The sequence below is a fragment of the Saccopteryx bilineata genome, chromosome 3, assembly GCF_036850765.1.
Source record: "Saccopteryx bilineata isolate mSacBil1 chromosome 3, mSacBil1_pri_phased_curated, whole genome shotgun sequence".
Classification (NCBI taxonomy): domain Eukaryota; kingdom Metazoa; phylum Chordata; class Mammalia; order Chiroptera; family Emballonuridae; genus Saccopteryx; species Saccopteryx bilineata.
In genome coordinates this window covers 258,756,687-258,774,599 of record NC_089492.1, presented here as the reverse complement: position 1 = coordinate 258,774,599, position 17,913 = coordinate 258,756,687, and the positions used below count along the sequence as shown (strand labels likewise).

General features: G+C 54.7%; 1 protein-coding gene across 1 annotated transcript in view; it reads left to right on the top strand.

Moving 5' to 3' along the window:
- The window catches only part of SZT2 (SZT2 subunit of KICSTOR complex), a 58,604-nt gene that overhangs the window by 26,826 nt on the left and 13,865 nt on the right, over nt 1-17,913 (top strand). Inside the window, exons 8-46 of the mRNA XM_066269422.1 lie at nt 755-965; nt 1,191-1,361; nt 1,798-2,032; nt 2,216-2,345; nt 3,045-3,187; nt 3,429-3,581; nt 3,723-3,837; nt 4,025-4,242; nt 4,333-4,548; nt 4,894-4,972; nt 5,198-5,292; nt 5,554-5,722; nt 5,922-6,036; nt 6,124-6,237; nt 6,462-6,632; nt 6,795-6,889; nt 7,106-7,229; nt 7,333-7,497; nt 7,589-7,793; nt 8,040-8,155; nt 8,274-8,520; nt 8,974-9,115; nt 9,260-9,352; nt 9,501-9,579; nt 9,683-9,976; nt 10,130-10,271; nt 10,451-10,558; nt 10,642-10,705; nt 10,935-11,120; nt 11,480-11,647; nt 11,735-11,822; nt 11,961-12,032; nt 12,214-12,415; nt 13,757-13,856; nt 14,527-14,656; nt 17,102-17,254; nt 17,335-17,437; nt 17,527-17,632; nt 17,719-17,830. Coding sequence (XP_066125519.1) covers nt 755-965; nt 1,191-1,361; nt 1,798-2,032; nt 2,216-2,345; nt 3,045-3,187; nt 3,429-3,581; nt 3,723-3,837; nt 4,025-4,242; nt 4,333-4,548; nt 4,894-4,972; nt 5,198-5,292; nt 5,554-5,722; nt 5,922-6,036; nt 6,124-6,237; nt 6,462-6,632; nt 6,795-6,889; nt 7,106-7,229; nt 7,333-7,497; nt 7,589-7,793; nt 8,040-8,155; nt 8,274-8,520; nt 8,974-9,115; nt 9,260-9,352; nt 9,501-9,579; nt 9,683-9,976; nt 10,130-10,271; nt 10,451-10,558; nt 10,642-10,705; nt 10,935-11,120; nt 11,480-11,647; nt 11,735-11,822; nt 11,961-12,032; nt 12,214-12,415; nt 13,757-13,856; nt 14,527-14,656; nt 17,102-17,254; nt 17,335-17,437; nt 17,527-17,632; nt 17,719-17,830 — 5,629 coding nt within the window. The remainder of the gene's footprint in view (nt 1-754; nt 966-1,190; nt 1,362-1,797; nt 2,033-2,215; nt 2,346-3,044; nt 3,188-3,428; nt 3,582-3,722; nt 3,838-4,024; nt 4,243-4,332; nt 4,549-4,893; nt 4,973-5,197; nt 5,293-5,553; nt 5,723-5,921; nt 6,037-6,123; nt 6,238-6,461; nt 6,633-6,794; nt 6,890-7,105; nt 7,230-7,332; nt 7,498-7,588; nt 7,794-8,039; nt 8,156-8,273; nt 8,521-8,973; nt 9,116-9,259; nt 9,353-9,500; nt 9,580-9,682; nt 9,977-10,129; nt 10,272-10,450; nt 10,559-10,641; nt 10,706-10,934; nt 11,121-11,479; nt 11,648-11,734; nt 11,823-11,960; nt 12,033-12,213; nt 12,416-13,756; nt 13,857-14,526; nt 14,657-17,101; nt 17,255-17,334; nt 17,438-17,526; nt 17,633-17,718; nt 17,831-17,913) is intronic.

The following is a 17,913-nucleotide window of genomic DNA, read 5'->3' as shown; positions in this document are numbered from 1 at the left end:
CCAGAGAATTGAGTGAATCAAGAGTACGTCTACAAACATTTTCTGTAAAGGACTAGCTAGTAAGTATTTTAAACTTTGTAGGCCTTAGGGTTGTCACAGCTACTCTGCTTTGCTCTTCTTGTATGAGAGCAGCCGTGGACAATATGAAAATGAATGGGCATGGCTGTGTTTTGATAAAACTTTATTTACAAAAGTAGGTGTTAGGCTAAATTTGGCCCACAGGTTATATTTAGCCAACCTCTGATCTGCAGCCATGGTATTCAAAATATGGTCCATAGACTGGCGCACCAGTATCACCTTGGAGCTGGTTAAAAATGCAGAATCTCAGAACCCACCCCAGACCTACTGTATTTTTTATTTTTTTATTTTTATTTTATGTGTTTGTTTATTTTTGACATACTGGATTTTAACAAAATCCCCAGGTGTTACGTATGCACCCTAAAGTTTGAGAAGCGCTTTGTTAGAGAAACACTGAAGTCTCTCAGGCTGGTAACAGAAAACCAGTGAACCAATTGTCAGAATCTTCTTGGTTGGGGCCGGCTGGTATTTGATTGAGGAAGAGGGTGGGACCAGATGGCACACGCTTCAGGCAGAAGGGCTCAAGGAAGGAAAGTTTCAGTGGTCTGCCTCGGGGTGACACTGGCCTGCTTTCCACTCTGGTCCCAGGGACGGGAGTGGCCACGGCCCAGGCTCCTCCAGTCTTGTTCCTGTGTGCCTCTTTTTGAGCAAGGCCTCAATTCCTCACTTTCTCCAGGTGGGAGGAGTTTACTCTTATGACTGCAGTTTTGGCCACGTGCCCAATGTGGAATTGATGAAGTTCATCGCAATGGCAACGTTTGGTTCCTACCTGTCCACTTGTCCTGAGCCCGAGCCGGGCAACCTGGGTCTGACTGTTTACCACCGGGCATTTCTTCTCTACTCCTTCCTGCGCAGTGGGGAAGCCCTGAACCCTGAATATTATTGTGGTGAGAGGCAGACTGGGGCAGGGGCAAGGGTAGAAATTGGGGAGTGAGTGTAAGATGGACCGAGATAATACAGAAATCTATCTTGGGTTTGGGTTCCTGGGGGACAAAATGTAATGGGGGCTAAATAGTCTGGTACTGTTTTCTCCCCATGATTTCAGCACAGCCCCTCCCCTGTATCTCTCGCCACTAACACGTAACCACTGTTCCCTTCCCCATCCTCACTAGGCTCCCAGCACCGCCTGTTCAATGAGCACCTGGTCTCCGCCAGCAGCAACCCTGCCTTGGCCCTGAGGCGGAAGAAGCACACTGAGAAGGAGGTGGCAGCCGACTTGGTCAGCACCGTGTCTGTACGGCTTCGAGAGGGCTACAGTATCCGAGAGGTCACGCTAGCCAAAGGTAAGGGCCACTAGGTCCTGCTTATCTCACAGGCCTCTCAGACTTTGCGTGTGGGAGGACATGTTGAACGAAACAGAGGACACACAAATCACACATGAGAGTGCTACAGTGAAAGATTCCACTTGTCATTTGAGACAGGTGGATTCTGAGTTGCCTTCAGGGCTTAGTTCTCTTAGCATTTGTCTGCCCACTTCCATCTCCTGTCGCCCCAGGTGAGTCACCTGAGAGTGGTGTGGTGTCCTGAACTTGGCTTTGTTCCAGATTACTGCAAAGTTCTGTCTGTGTCAGTTGGCAGGCTGTGGGCCTGAAATCATGGAGCCATGCTTGGAACCTTTGGCCAGGCTAGAGTTCCAGGAGGCGGGTGGGGATTTAGGCAGGACTCGGGCCCAGGCCTCTGCTCACTAGCCCCCCCCCCCCCCCCCCGGCTTCCCCGAAGGAGGGGCCCAGCTGGAGGTGAAGCTGGTGCTGCTGTGGAAACACAACATGCGCATCGAGTACGTGGCCGTGGCGCCCTGGCCACTGGAGCCCGAGGACCCTCGGGGCACACGGGTGGAAGTGACAATGGAAGGCGGCTATGACATCTTACACGATGTGTCCTGTGCGCTGAGGCAGCCCATCCGCTCCCTGTATCGTACCCACGTCATCCGGCGGTTCTGGAACACACTGCAGAGGTGAGTGAGTCACTGCTCCGTCAGCGATGCCCCATTTGTTGTGTGGAGGGACAGGTGTGTGAAGCTGGGAGCTGAAGAGTCACTGTGAGCACCAGGCTTCTGTCCAGGGTCCCTGTCCCCCGGCTCCCCTCCTCTGTACCCGCCGGAGTCAGGGATGGCTCAGGATTGGCCCTTGTCCCGCAGCATTAACCAGACGGACCAGATGCTCGCCCACCTGCAGTCCTTCTCTTCAGTCCCAGAACATTTCACACTTCCAGACAGCACCAAGAGCGGAGTGCCACTCTTCTACATCCCGCCCGGCTCCACCACCCCGGTCAGTGGCTTTGCGGCACATTATCCCCATTGTATGCCACCCAGACTTGATTGGCACAGCCTCTGGAGCCCAGCCCACCTTCTTTTACCTTCCTTTTCAAGTGTGAGGCACCCGAACCTTGAGAGCAATTCTCCTCCCTCCTTCCAAGCCCCTGGGGGTGAAGGGTCTGTAGAGAGAGGCAGCTCTCCTCAGCAGACCACAGTAGATGGTGGTACCTCAGCCGACTGCGAGCCCCTTGCCCCATCTGGCATACTCTGGCCTCCCCGACACCCTCACCTGTTCATTTCCCACTTTTAACAACCACTGTCCTGTAGGAGCACTTTCTCCACACTCGGAGTACAGCTCTCGTCTGGCATTGCTAGGCCAGGGGCTCGTGTTAGTGAACAGTGGCTTCATCTGAGGTCCTGCCAATCACTCAGCGGCTGGGCTCCAAAGTCAGTGATAGAAGCGTGGCAGGTCTCAGCCTTTGCCTAGAATTAGCTTTAAAATGCTGCTCAGTCTTTCCCTGGCTCATTCATCCTAATCTAGCTTTCATGTTGGAGGCAGTTTTTGCCTCCAACCCAGGCTGGGTTATGGGTTCCTTTACCCTTAAACCACTGCCATCTCTGAACCTCTGAACGCCATGGTTCTGTACACGGCCTGGAGGCTGTACCCTGGTTATCTACAAATGCTCTTCTGGGCTGTCTTTTCAACCCCCAGGTGCTCTCCCTTCAACACAGTGGGTCCGACTCATCCCATGCTCAGTTTGCTGCCTACTGGAAGCCAGTACTGTCCATGGATGCGAACTCATGGCAGCGTTGGTTACACATGCATCGCCTGGTGCTAATCCTGGAGCACGACACGTGGGTGTTGTCTTAGGCCATGGTTGGGGGTGGAGGAGCAGGTGTGAGGGGACAAGGAGTGATAGAGAAGGGGAGCTGAGATGCACCCTTACTGTCCTTGGCCAAGCAAAACTATGGCTCTGTCTTCCTGCTTCTTAGCCCCCATGTACTCAAGCAGGTCCTAGAAGGGAGAGGTAGCAGTCTGTTCTTCTCCCTCACGTTTGCAGCTGGGAGGTCTGACCTCACTGCTTCCTCTTCTCAGACCAATCCCCAAGCACTTGCACACCCCGGGCAGCAACGGGCGCTACAGCACAGTCCAGTGCAGGATCTCACACTCCTCGCTGACCTCTCTGCTTCGGGACTGGAGCAGCTTTGTGCTAGTCGAGGGCTATTCGTATGTGAAGCTGCTCTCCAGGTGGGCAAAGTGATGTCCCCTCTTCCCTCCCCTGCCACTTCAGCCCGTGTCTCTCCCTCTAACCCCAGACTGCATTCCTCCTTCCTCCTAAACTCCTTTACAGCCACCCAGGGCTGCCCGCTGACTCCCGTTTCTTCGCAGTGCCCCTGACCAACCCCCCTCCTCCTTCTACATGGTCCGCATCATCTCCAAGGCCCCATGCATGGTTCTTCGCCTGGGTTTTCCCATCGGCACACCGGCACAGGCCCGGCACAAGGTGAGCTGGGCCCTGCCTGACTCCCAGTCTGCACTGCAGCCTCCCTTCTCCCCAAACCTGTAGGGCCAGTACCAGTAGAGAGAGGAGGCCCCAGATTAAGTAAGGCTCTCTCACCCTGTCTGTGGGCCCCTTCGCCCGGATCTGTAGGAGATGGGAGTCGGAGAGCCTGACCCCATTTTCCCCTCAGATTGTGTTGGGCTTGCGGGAGGAGATCCTGCGGCTGCGCTTCCCCCACCGGGTGCAGAGCAAGGAGCCCACGCCCAAGGTGAAACGGAAAGGGCTGGGGGGCGCTGGTGGGGGCAGCTCTCCCTCCAAGTCCCCCCCCTTGCTGGGGCCGCAGCAGGCCCTCTCTGACCGACCCTGCCTTGTGGTCCTGCATAAGCCGCTGGACAAGCTACTCATCAGGTTGGTACAGGTGGGGCTGGGCCAGCATGTGGGGGGCTGTGGCTCAGCTGGGTAGAAGAGTGACCAACTGGGAATTGCCCCTGTTTATAGGTATGAGAAGCTGCCACTGGACTACCGGGCGCCCTTCTTGCTGACACTGGAGCCACCAGGGCCGCTGCCCTTGGTGTCAGGCCGCTCAGCCTCTTCCAGCCTAGCGTCACTGTCCCGGTACCTCTACCATCAGCGCAGTCTCTGGAGTGTCCCGTCCGGACTGGTCCCCGCACTGCCTCTCAGCGCCATTGCCCAGCTCCTCTCTGTCCTCACTGAGTACGTCACCTGAGCCTGCCAGGCAACTTGGGGGCAGGGAGAGAGCTGGTGTAGACTCTGGGTTTGGGCTGTGGCAGAAAGCCCGTGCCAGACACTGCCCCTCCCTTTGCTGCTGCTGTTATGCAAAGACTCCAGCACAGAGCAGGACCTGCTGCTTCCCTCCCTCTTCCTCCACTCTACTTAGGCTTCTGGTCCTAATTGGGCCTGTTCTGTTCAGGGGACCACTAGGCTAAGCAGGGTCACCAGCACTCAAGTCTGCCTGCAGGGCTGCTGGAAGGTGGGCACATCAGTGGCATCGGGTCAGGATGTCCTCTGAATGTCTCCTCCACCTTTATGTGGCTCCAGAGTCCGACTGTCTGAAGGGTTCCACTTTGCCTGCAGCGGGGAAGGAATCATCAACATGGTGTTGGAGCTTCCCATCCAGGTAGGTGCCATCCTTCATGACACATCCCACCCAGACCCATCACCATCCCAGAGCCACTGACCATTGAGCTGGGTTGGGACCCTGGAAACTGCCTCCCAGGGAGCCAACACCTGAGGCCAGTCCTGGGACAGTGCGGCAAGGGGGCTGAAGTTCTGAGGGCCGGAGCTGGGTGGGGCCACATCCCTACCTGGGCGGGGGTTTGCCCAGGCTCTCCTGTGCCCTCAGAACGAGCCCTCTGGGCAGGCCGCGGTGGAGGAGAGGCACACCTGTGTTGTCCAGTACATCCTCTTCCCTCCGCACTCCACCTCCACCAAGGACAGGTGAGCCCGCCCTGCTCCGAGCTCCTCTCCCTCCTCCTGCTCCCCCCCATGCCCTGAGTTCTCTCTCTCACACCTCAGGGAGTTGGGGCAGGGGTGCTGTTTTAGATGCTTCATCAGGCAGGCGCAGGTCTGGTAGGGTCACATGCGATTGTGGTTGTCCTGTGTGTCTGCCGCCTTCCTGCCCCCCACGGACTGTCTCCAGCCGTGGGGTTGTGGCTTGGACTCTCCTCACTCCCACGCTCAGGGCCCTTTTTCCTTTAGTTTCTCAACAGATGATGACAATGATGTGGAGGTGGAGGCCCTGGAGGGAGACTCGGAGCTCAGTCTGGTCACCGAGGTGTGGGTGGAGCCACAGTACGGGCAAGTGGGACCCGGCCCTGAGAGCTGGAAGCACCTCCAGAACTTGACGTACTCTGAGATCCCGAGAGCTGTGAGTGACCTCAGCAGCACCCCCACCCTTTACCGGGTTGGGTGCCATCCCTTTGGGACCGCCTCAGCCTGGGGGTTTTCTGATCTGTCTGGGTCGGTGTATTCTGGGTGTCTGACTGCGTGGGCTTCCTCGAGAGCTGGAGGCCCAGGTCTCTGGGGTTAGGAGGGGCTGACCCTGACCTCTGCTATACCTTCCCTAGCTCCACCCCCGGGATGCTGCCTGCATAGGCTCCATGCTGAGCTTTGAGTACCTGATACAGCTGTGCCAGAGCAAGGAGTGGAGTCCCCTTCCCCCAGAGCCGAGGGTCTCTGATGGTCAGTGGGGAAGGGGCCCCTGAGGGGAGTGAGTGGGGAGAAGGCAGCCACAGATAGAAAATCTTGTCATCCTTCCCTCCCTCTTAGGATTGGACCAGGGAGGAGACTCCTATGTCCGTGAGATCCCTTTCCATTTTGACCTAATGGGACTGCTGCCTCAGTGCCAGCAGCTCCAGATGTTCTTTCTTCTGCTTTCCAGAGGTGGGTGAACTTTGTACCCATTCACCCCCTACCTAGAAGGCCAGCAAGCCTGGGTGAACTAGCGCATAGAGAGCAGATGAGTCTGCGCACTAGCAGATAGTGATGGGGGCCAGAGGAGGCTTGGGAGCTGCCGAAGGGGCTGTGTGGTCGGGGCTGAGCCGGGCTGAGCCGGGGCACCGGGCGGCAGGAGGCTCTCAGTGCTGAGCGGAGTGTGTGTCGGGCAGAGCCAGAGGGTGTCCCTCTCGCCGAGGGGCCCTGTCCCGCCAACGACATGGTGCTGTGCCTGCTGCACAGCTGCCTGGGGCAGGAGCTGAGTGACCGGGAGATCCCGCTGAGCACTGCTGACCAGGTTGCCTTCTTGAGTGAGGTGCTGCGGCGGACCCGCCACGGTCCAGGTGAGCTCCCACCTCTTTCCAGTATCAGACTCTGACCCTCCTCCTCTGCCCGCCCCCAAGGTGGTTTCTGTCTCCGGGTTTTGCCCTCCCCATTTCTTCACTGCAGAGCCCTGCCCCTCTGCTGACCCTGCCCTCTTCTACTCATCTTTACCCTCAATGTAGGTCCAGAGAGACCACCAGTGGGGGCCCATGGGGTCCTGAAGGATCAGACGGTCGGCAGCACTCAGGCCACTGGAGACTCGGCTCTTCCTGCCCTGGTCAGCACTGATGCATCTCCTCGAGCCCTTTTGCGTACTGACCTTCTGTCACCGCTATGCATACCCCCATTTTCCATCACCTGGGATAAATGCCTCCTGCCAATGGCAGGATACTGTCATTCCCCTTTGTTCTGGATCTTGCAGGCTACACCCTCAAGGGTGAAGGAAGGCAGCAGGGCTCACTTAGAGATTGCTTTAATTTTGTTTTCTCTGTAGAATGTAAGCCCTCCAGAAACTCTGAGGCCTCTCGTCTCCGCCCAGCCCCCTCAGTGGCGCTGCTATGCGAGGCTTGTGACCCCCCAGCATGTGTTTCTGACATTCCTCCCAGCTACCTTCTCAGGTACCGGCCACTGACCTTCCTCACTAGCCCCACAGATACAAAGCCCTGAGCTCCCTCACCGGGCAACCAGGCAGCTCTGTTTTGCTTCTGTTTTCCTCTTCAGATGTCCAGCATCTGGCCACCTATGGCCTAGAGGGACCCTCTCAAGAGGAGACAAAGCCCAAGTTCGGGGATTGGAATGGGGCCTCCAGCCTGAAAGATCTGGGAGGAACTGGGGTCAGGGCTCCCAGGACCCAGGTCCCTGTCCTCAGTGTCACCCCCGCTTGTGGTAAGGCTGCTGGCTCTGAAGTCAGTTAAGCAGGAGCAGGAATAGGAACCGATAGAGGATTTGAAGACCATGTGACAACCTTTTCCCACAGACAGTGCCCAGAATCCAGGAGAACTGAGCCCACCCTTCCGTCGGGACTTACAGGCTTACACTGGGCGTCAGGCTCTGCAAACGGAGGGTGCAGATGGGCCCCGGACCCGATGTCCTGTCTTCATCTATAGCTGTGCCCTGGAAGCGCTGAGGGAGCAGATGGTTGGCGTTCAGCCCCCTCAGGCACCTCGAGACCTCGTCTTCCGGTGAGTGCCGTCAAGGTTGATCTGGGTCCTCCCCCAGCCAAGGCTCAGATACACACTAAGGTGTGGACAAACAGACTGATGGTCAGTGGCAGGAGCTCAGCTGCTTAGCTCTGCCCTGCCAGCCCCTTGCTGGGCCATGAATACATTTGGTGGGGACCTGTGGATGGTCCTCTGGAGTGGGTGATGGGAAGTCTGAAGTGTCGCTTAAGGATATTGGCCAGACTCCCTCTTTCCTCTCATTCCTAGGACTCAGTTTCTCGACCAGACCTCCCCCTCCTCAGCCTGGATGGAGCCCAGGCACAAGGAGGCAGCCAACCACTGTGCCTTGCTGCAGGAGCATGCCCAGCGATGCTACGTCCGTGGTGAGCAGGGAGCCATCAGAGGGGGCGTCAGTGGGGGAGGGGAGACAGGAGGATTGCAGGCACTGGGCTGGGGAGGCGGTGCCGGAGCTTGACGCTCAGTGCCCTCCCCGTCCGTCAGGGCTGTTCCGGAGCTTGCAGCAAGCACAGAGTGTGCCCTCCCAGGACTTGCTGATGGCGGTTGACGCCTGTGAGGAGCTGCTCCAGGAAGTCGACATCACCCCTTTCCTCCTGGCCCTCTGTGGACATGCCCGGGGTCTGCCACCCGCTCCCCCAAGCCCTGGCCCTCTCAGCCCCGGGCCCTTCAGCAGCAGCATCGAGGAGGGCCCTGAGCCGCGGCAGCGAGCTGTGCTGGCTTCCGAGTCCAGGTTAGGATTGTCCTGGAGCACTGCAGAGGGGGCACACAGACAAAGTCCCGAGAAGCTGGGACCCTCCGCCCCTAAGCACCGAGAGACAGTAGTGCTTTGTCGCTGGCTTCCTCCCCCTGCCCAGACATCTCTCTTCCGTTTTGCCTGGGGAGTGGTTTCCCTCCTGCCTCCCCATCTCTCCTCTTCTGGTGTGGAGTCCTGAGCGGGTGGGGGGAAAGGAGTTGCCCGTGAAAGTAGAAGCTGTTCTGAGGGTTCACATAATATCCATGATGTCTGAACTATTGTGACTTTCATAGAGGCAAAAACTCTATTTTGCCCACTGCTGGGTCCCCAGCTCACCCTTCCTAGAGACAAGACAGGTGTGTGCTGCTGCTCTCAGTTGGGAAGCAGGCTCCTCTAGGACTTAGCAGTTCTTAAAACTTGAATCCTCCCCACCCCTACCCAACCACACAGCATAGAGACTGAGGACCTCAGTGAGCCTGAGTTTCAGAGCACTCGTGGCCCTGGTAACCCAGACCCTGGCCTGGAGATCTCTCTGACAGACGTCTGCCAGCTCAGAGGAGAGGTGCACGATGCCCTTCATAGCTTCATTCAGGTGAGGGCAGGGGAGGGGTGGAGGCCCGCCTGTGCAGGGGTTGATGCTCCCTCCTGGTTGGGGGTGTGTAGCTGTCGGTCATGGGGGACGGGTAGTGTTCTGAAGGGTGGCTGATATTATAGCCTCCTTCTAACCCCAAAACAGGAGAAGTTCCTGGAGATCAGTGGTCTCCACTTTCGCACAGTGCCCTCCAATCCCCACTACTTCTTCTACTGCCCTCCATCTAGCAGGCGAGAGGTGAGTGGCTTTCTGCTTTACCTTTCCCTCCCCCACCTGGAAGCCTAGAGCTTCCCCCAAGCCTACCAGGCTCCTCCTGACTTGGGCCCTGAGGCGTGGGTGTGGCTCTTGTCCTGCCTTGGATCAGCTGTCTCTCTTTTGTGCCCAGGATGAGGGCCCCCGAGACACCGTAGACAGGAAAGTCAGTGACCTAGAGTTTTCAGAAGCAGAGCTCATGGGAGAAGAAGGTGTGTGGGCAAGTGGCTCAAGGTGGGGAATGCGGCTTCAAGCCAGGATTCAGGGGCCTCCACTGCCGACCTCTCCTATTGACCGTGAGACCTGCATCTCTAGGGGACACCTCTGCTTGCTGCGTGGTCACTGAGAGTGACCCAGAGCTGGAGGTAGAATATCGTGAGAGCCGTGAAGCAGACCTGGGGCCTGCTGGGCTGGACTCCACCTCGCTGTCAGACGCAGACACCGTGAACCCTGATGAAGACTCCTTCAGTATCCTGGGGGGAGACTCACCCACTGGGCCTGAGAGCCTTGTGCGTGACCTGCCACCGCTCTTCCTGCACCTCACGTGCTCTGTGCGGCTGCGTGGGCAGCACAGCTCAGTACCTGTGTGCAGCCTGCCCACCTGCCTGGGTGAGTGGGGGGTGACCAGTGGAGGGCCGCAGGTCCTGGACAGCCTGTCTGCCTGTTGGGGACAGGCTTTGGGTATAACTCTTAAGCACTGAGAACTTGGATTCTGTACTTGTCCTAGAGTTTCCAGCAACCCTGACTCTCCCCTTCTCCCAGGCCAGGTGCTTTCCAGTCTAGAGGGCCCCCCGATTGGGGGCCGAGTGCCCCTGAGGGACCTCAGTGTCACTTTGGATGTCTTTGTGCTGACCTTGCCGCTGGAAGTGGAGCTCCCTCCGACCTCAGACCCTCAGCACCACCGGTGTGGCAACAAGTTTGGCGGTGGGGGGACCTGGGGCCTTATTGGGGATGGGAGAACCATAGGGAATCTAGGGGCACTTAAGGCCTGAGGACACCTGAAATACTTCAAGGAAGGAGTGCTGAGGGGGTCTTGGGAGGGTATTAGTGCTGACCTTTGACCTATGATCCTACCCTATTCAGGTCAACATCTGAGAGCAGTGCTTCATTCCCACGATCCCCAGGGCAACCATCATCTTTAAGGTCAGATGATGGCCTGGGGCCGCCATTGCCACCCCCAGAAGAAGACAGGTATTTTCTTTTCTCCCTCTCAAGAGTTTTTGCTCTCCCTCAGTTGTTTCTAGAACCAGTTTCTAAACCTTTCTCCCGATTAGGCACCCAGGACTATTCAATTTGGCTGTACCCCACAGATTGGCTGTTGAAACCACCATGAGTGAGGTGAGGGCCTTCCCTCCCCCACCCTGAGTGACAACGCCTTAACACTGTAACTGATACCCTTTCCATCATATCGGTGGGGTAAGGCACCCCCTTTATTCTGGGATCCAAGTGAAGCCTTCTTCAGTCTGTAAGGCAGAGTATCTTGTAGTATCTTCTAGTCTAGGAGTGAGAGGATGCCCCATTCAGCAAGGGCGGTGCCCTTTGCCACTTCCTGGATTGTCCTCTGTAGATCCGCTGGTTGCTGGAGGATGAGATGGTGGGGGCACTCCGAAGAGGGGGCATCCCGCAGAGCCCTGCCCTGCACCGTGCGGCTGCCCACATCCATAGCTCTCCTGGACGCTCCACCTGCCTTCGCCAAACTCTGCCGCTGAGTTTTGTGTTTGGGCCAGAGCGCTCCCTCACCCAGTTCAAGGAGGTATGCTGCCCTCAGAACACCCTGGACTCCTGTGCATCCATACCTCCCTGAACTCCAGATACAGAACTGGAAGATTCTCTCTTGGTTTGAGTCCACTGAGTGACCCTCCTGCCTGCCTCCTCACCACATTGTCCCTCACCCCAAGCCTGGCAGCCCAAGTGGGAAGAGACTCAGCTCCCACCTTGCCACTGGCCCATTGATCCTTAGGCAAATCACTGAACCTTTTTCCTGCCGCAGCAGTGGGGATAGCGGTGTCTGCTTCACGAGGTGGTTGTGAGGGGCTGATGAGGAAGTGTGGGGCGCCACAAACAAGGAGGGCTGCCCCTGCCTACATTGTGACCTTGGCTCCCACTCCTCAGGAGTTCCGCCGCCTCCACCTTCCTGGCCATGTTCTCCTTGAGGATCCTGACAGTGGCTTCTTCTTTGTGGCAGCTGGCCAACAGCCAGGTGGGTCCCATAGGGTGCCCCCTTCAGCGGCCTGGGCTTGGCACAGCCCTGAGGATAAGGCTGAAGGCATCGAAGGGGAGGTGAGTCTTTCCTGGGCTAACCTGGGAATGGCAGGGGTGGTGGTGGGTGTGTGGGGCCTGAACTCAGTCCTGACCTCCTCCTCTCAGGCCCTGACAGCCAGCCCCCAAGCTCCTGGCTCCCCAGAGGATTCTGAGGGCCACTCCCTCATCAGTCTGCCCAGCCTACCTCAGGGAGGTAAGAGAGGACTTGGGCAGCAAAGTCTGGGGCCAGGACTCGGGACCTATATATCCCTGGACCTGTGTCCATTTTCGGAACACCGTCCTCTTCGGGATTGAGAGAGGCTCCAGGCATTTATTTTCTGTCTCTTCCCAGGGAACCAGCCTGGGCCCAGCCGGGGACTAAGCCTCATGTCCAGTCAGGGCAGTGTGGACTCAGACCACCTAGGTAAGCTGGGGCAGGGGGTGAAGGACTTGAAGCTGATGGGAAGTGGACATAAGGCTGCACAGCAAAAGGTCTGGGCAGGGGCACCTGAGGGAGTCATTTGGAGGGGCCCGTGGAGCCTGATGTACTTTGGAGGCTCGGATGAGCCTAAGGATGGGGCTGAACTTCAGCATATTTGACACAGGTTATGATGGTGGCAGCAGTGGCTCTGACAGTGAGGGTCCCAATGAGACCCTGAGTGAAAAGGCCCCCTTCACGTTGCGGACCCCAGCTGGTCCTACACCTCCACAGCCTTCGCTCTCAGGCCTCCTTGAGCCCTGCCTGCCTGACTTCTGGCTCATCGTCCGGATATTGCAGGATCGTGTGGAAGTGTATGCACATGCACGGTGAGTAGAAGCCAAGCCCCACACCCTGACTCTGTAAGCCTCTGCTCCCTGGTCCCACATCACCCCCTTGAATGTTGTTAAAGGGTAAGACATGGGACTGAGGGTTTGGGTAGAAATCTGACTTATTATAAGGTTGGTGGCCCCTAACCAATTCCCATAGCTAGTAAGTAGCAAAGCATGACACTCTGTTTTTCTAAAGAAATTGAAAAGCTGATGGGGTATTTTGGCTTCTTGCTGAGCATTAAGAGTATCTACAGTTCAGATCAGCTTCAAAAGTTGATATGTAAAAATAAGGTATAACAGGCAGCATTTAATAATTGCGCACTAAGTGGCAGGCACTGCTTCAGCGTTTTACCTGGATCAGCTCATTTAGTCTAACAGCCCTACAAAGTATCATTATCTTTATATTATTATTACGAATGAAGAAACTCCAGAACAGATAAGTTAAATACTTCCCTGGGGTCACAGTAAGTGGCAGAGCCAGAATTCATACCTAGGCATCTGGTTAAAAACTGCTCTAATCATAGGGGTGGGGTGGAGAGGAGGGAAGGCCATTGTCCCGATAAAGAAGAGGTGAGTTTCATTTTAGAAGCCTCAGTGTGGTATCCACATGGAGGCTGGTGAGGCAGGCATGAGCCTAGTCTTCCCTGATTGCTACTGAGAATTCCATCTTTCCCTTTTCCCATCATGTTTACTTCCCTTTGTTTAATTCTACTTCCTTTTCTTTTTTTTTTTTTTGTAATTTTTATTTATTGATTGATTTTTTTTTTTTTTTTTGACAGAATCAGAGAGGGATAGATAGGGACAGACAGGAAAGGAGAGAGAGATGAGAAGCATCAGTTCTTCGTTGTGGAACTTTAGTTGTTTATTGATTGCTTTCTCATATGTGCCTTGACTATGGGGCTACAGCAGACCTAGTAACAACCCCTTGTTCAATCCAGGGACCTTGGGCTCAAGCTGGTGAGCTTTGCTCAAACCAGATGAGCCCGTGCTCAAGCTGGCAACCTCAGGGTCTCGAACCTGGGTCCTCCACATCCCAGTCTGACGCTCTATCCACTGCGCCACTGCCTGGTTAGGCTTTATTGATTGCTTTTGAGAGAGAGAGAGAGAAATTTGTTGTTCCACTTATTTATGCATTGATTGGTTGATTCTTGTATGTGCCCTGACTGGGGATTGAACCTGCAACTTTGGCATATCAGGACGACGCTCTAACCAACTGTGCTACCTGGCCAGGGCGCATGCTTCCTTTTCATGGTTCCTCTTGGCCACAGCTCCCATGACCCTCCCCTGACCATTTCCTCCCCACTGCAATTCTGTGTCTGATCCATCACTTCTTCCTAGGAGCCTGATTCGGGAAGATGGGGGGCCAGGCACTGAGTGTCGCCACCTGCAGCAGCTCCTGGTGAGGCGTGTTGGGGAGATCTGCAGGGAGGTCAACCAGGTAAGGGGAAGTCAGGAACAGTCAGGGGCAGGCCTCTCCAGGCACGGTCACAGCCCAGATGAGGAAAGAATTTCCAGGACCTGACTTTCAGAGGCTGTTGATTCGTCTTGGATATTTTCTTTGACCCCAGTTATTGGGATACTCTTAGTTCCCAGACTCCCCACAAACTAGAGACCTCTTTCTAACCCAACCCCGTACATACCCTCCCTGGGACTATAAAATGTTCCCTCTCGTTGCACTGTGCTAGCATTAGGAATAGAATAGTGAACGTGAGGGAAACCCTGACCCTGGAGCTGTGTCAAGTGGGGGAGATAGGCATTGAACAACAGAGTGACACACTGTCTTCATAACAATTGTGAAGACTTCTGCAGAGGAAAGGTAGAGACAGCTATGACAGCATATAGCAGGACCTGACCATCTGAAGTGTCAGGGAAGGCTGCTTACGAAAAGTAATTTTTAAGCTAAGACCGGAGGATGGTGAACAGATTCTGACAAAGAAAAGGGACAAGTGTTCCTAATGTGGGCCCAGTGCTCAGAGCCCAGTATCTTTTAGCTGGCATCTCTGACCCCCAGTGATAATGAGCATTCTCTCTGGCCTTTGATCACCTCTCACCACCCCCAGTTTGTGAGGGAATATTCCAGTTCCCTGATACCGTGCTCCTTCTCCCAGCGGCTGCTTCTTCAGGACCTTCATGACAGTCACGTGTGTAACTCTCTCCTGGTGGCCGAGAGTGAAGAAGATCTGTGGCGCAGTGAGACCCCCTTCCACTCCCGCCAGCGAGCGCCGCTGCCCAGCGACGGTGAGGTCCCACTCAGGAGCCTTCCTTTCCTTTATCGGAGGCTTTGGGGAGAAGCTCAGGGCAGAGTCACCATTCCTTGGTCATCAGTGCCGGGTAATGGAGGGAGAGTGAGGAGGAGAGGACACAGGCTCACTAGATTTGGCTGTTTCAGGTTCATCAGTGACTTCTGTGGAAGTACTTTCAGCAAAGAGACAAGAATAAAAACTAGAGGAAATTGAAAAGTAAAAGGATGTTAAGTGGAGCAGAGAATAACTGCTCTTTCAAGTGGCTTGGCAGCAAACGGAGAGACAGAATAGATATGGCAGGAACTAAAGGAGGTGGGGGTCAAGGCAGGAGTTTTAAAATAAGGTTGAGACTTGAGCACATTTATGTTTTCCTAGCAAAAGAGCCAGTAGAGAGGAAAGGGTTGAAGAATACTGGAGAGAGGGGTCATTGGAGGCGTCCTGTCTTCCTAAGGGCCTGGCCCTGCCTTGTTTTCCAAAATAACCATCTTTTTCCTTCAGGGTACTAGACAGGGCCAAGGGGTGGGAAATGGAGATGAGGGACAAGTAGGCCAGGTGACAGGCCAGAGAAGAAAGGGGGCGGAGCCTGAGGCCTGGTAGAAAGACTTGCCTTCTGATTGGCTGTCCCTCCAGACAGGCAGGCACAGGACCTCTTTGAGATTTCTGATCATTGTTGGGAAACACGGTAATCAACTTGAGATAGTAATTGAAGTCTCCACACTTCTGCTCCTTCTTCTTAATTCCTGATGACCTCTCACCCCCAACTCATAGAGCAATGATTTTCAACTGGTGTGCCCAAAGAATTTTAAAAACATGCAATACCTGACTATTTCTCTGGGTGCACTGACCTTTTTCCCTTAGATTGTCAAATAAAAAGATGATAACCAACACAACCATAGCTGTCCAGTGGGAATGAATAAAAATTGCACCTATTTTTTTGTCAGATTGGCAAAGAATATATTTTTTAGTATGCTGCAGAATTTTAGTAATTTAGTTTATGTGTACCATGAGATGAAAAAGGTTGAAAATCTCTGTCATAGAAGAAAGCCAAATCATGCCATTACTTTGCAGTTCTCCCTTTTGGTTTAAAAGTATAAAAAAAAATTTTAGACCACTCCATATTTTTAACATTCTCAGCAAGTCTGTGGAAGGTGTCCTGACAGCTCCGGAGAGTGCATCTCTCAGCACATCCTGGGATGATTCCATATCAAAGCAGAATTCCCATAATTAGTAGGCTTCCCAGAGTTTTGACGGCATCTTCTGCAAATTGAGCATGAGCTAGGACAGCACAGCATGTTTACTTCACGATGACTTCCAACAGCCCGAGATGTAAGGCCAGTCAGAAACCAGGCAGAGCCCTTCCTCATTCTTGTCTCTCCATGTGGTTTTGCTGAAACCCTTAACAACTAGCATTGCATTCCGGATTCTGCAGCCTCCTGGGTTTCTTATTTTTTTGTGACAGAGAGAGGGACAGATAGGGACAGACAGACAGGAAGGGAGATATGAGAAGCATCAATTCTTTGCTGTAGCACTTTAGTTGTTCACTGATTGCTTTCTCATATGTGCCTTGACCGGGGGGCTACAGCAGAGCGAGTGACTCCTTGCTCAAGCCAGTGACCTTGGGCTCAAGCCAGTGACCTTGGGCTTCAAGCCAGCAATCTTTGGACTCGATCAGTGACCATGGGGTCATGTTCATGATCCCCCACTCAAGCTGGTAAGCCTGCGCTCAAGCCAGATGAGCCCTCACTCAAACCTGCTACCTTGGGGTTTCGAAATTGGGTCCTCCATGTCCCAGTTTGATGTTCTGTTTGCTGTGCCACTCCTGGTCAGGCGCCTTTTGGGTTTCTTATACACTGCTCACATCTGACACAGCTTCTCTGGGAAACCAAAATGCCACATTTGGGCTACTGGAAAGGGTCAGACAAAGCATTGAACCGTGGCTCTGGGCTCTGGCATACTGCCACACCGCCCTTTGGGTTCTTTGGAGTAGCTGTTCTCCAAAGCGCGGGGCAGTTTTCCCCACTCTGCAGCAGGAGTGTGTAAGCAGTCATACTTTTTTTGCTTTAATGGGGTTATTGTTGCAATTCCCAATGAGGACACAGGTGGTATGTATATTATATTATGACACATATTGTGACAGGGTCAGGGTGTTGAGGCATTATCTTCAGGATTTTCTCATGCTTTGCCTCTCCTAACACCTCTTCTGGCTCCTTCTCCAGATCTCACTAAGATAGTTCTGAAAACCTTTGTGCTATGACCTGTCTCCCTAAGACCATGATGCTGCCTTATTGCCCAAATCACCCTCTTTCCCCTGCAGGGTAATAGGCAAGGCCGAGGAGCCAGGGAGGGAGCATGAGTAGACCAGTTCAGAGGTGAGATGCCTGTGAGAGCAGAGGGCTGTGTCCCATTTGTTTCTGATCACTGTCTCGCTTCCCCCCATCAGATTATGCTGCTGATGAGAGCTGTGCGCCCCGAGGGTACCTGGCAGCCACAATGCAGTTTGTCCCTGGCCATTTCTCCTGTGACGTTGTGTGGGGAACTGTGATTCGAGTCCATTCACGCCTCAAAATGGGGCCCAGCATGGGGGTCTCTCGTGGTATGTGATGGCATGAGAGGGGAGGTGGAGGTAGAGGGGTCTGGAGAAGGGAGTTTCCTGAGCCCTCGTTACTGCCGCAGCCATCCAGGCCCTGCGTTCCGTGCTCAATGCCTTCTCCGTGGTGAACCGGAAGAATATGTTTGTTTATCAGGAGCGAGCAACGAAGGCTGTGTATTATCTTCGGTATGTGGGCCGTGGGAAGGTGGGGTAAAGCATGGGTCGTGGATGGCGCAGGAAGAGGTATGTCCAAAGACCTTGCCACTCTTTCCCAGGCTCCTGGAGACATCTTGCAGTGAGCGGCCATGGGAAAGCGATGCTCTGCCCCCTTCCCTTGCTCTGTCCCGAAGCCAGGAGCCCATCTACTCTGAGGAAGCCTTGGCATGTATCACCTCCACTCTCTGATGCCCTGTGCTCCCTCACACTGTGCTCCCTGGAGTCAGGCCCTGACTAGAGTTTTCCTGCAGGGTCCTCGTTCTCCCCTTGACTTGGCTGCCAGCCGTAGTGCAGACGCTGCTCGTCCTGTGGGCCAGGTGGACAGACATATCCAGCTGCTGGTGCATGGTGTAGGGCAGGCAGGTAAAGACTGCACGGTCTGGGAAGGAGAGTGACCAGGCGAGATGAGAAGTTCCAGAATTCTCTGGGACTTCTCTTGGAGCCTT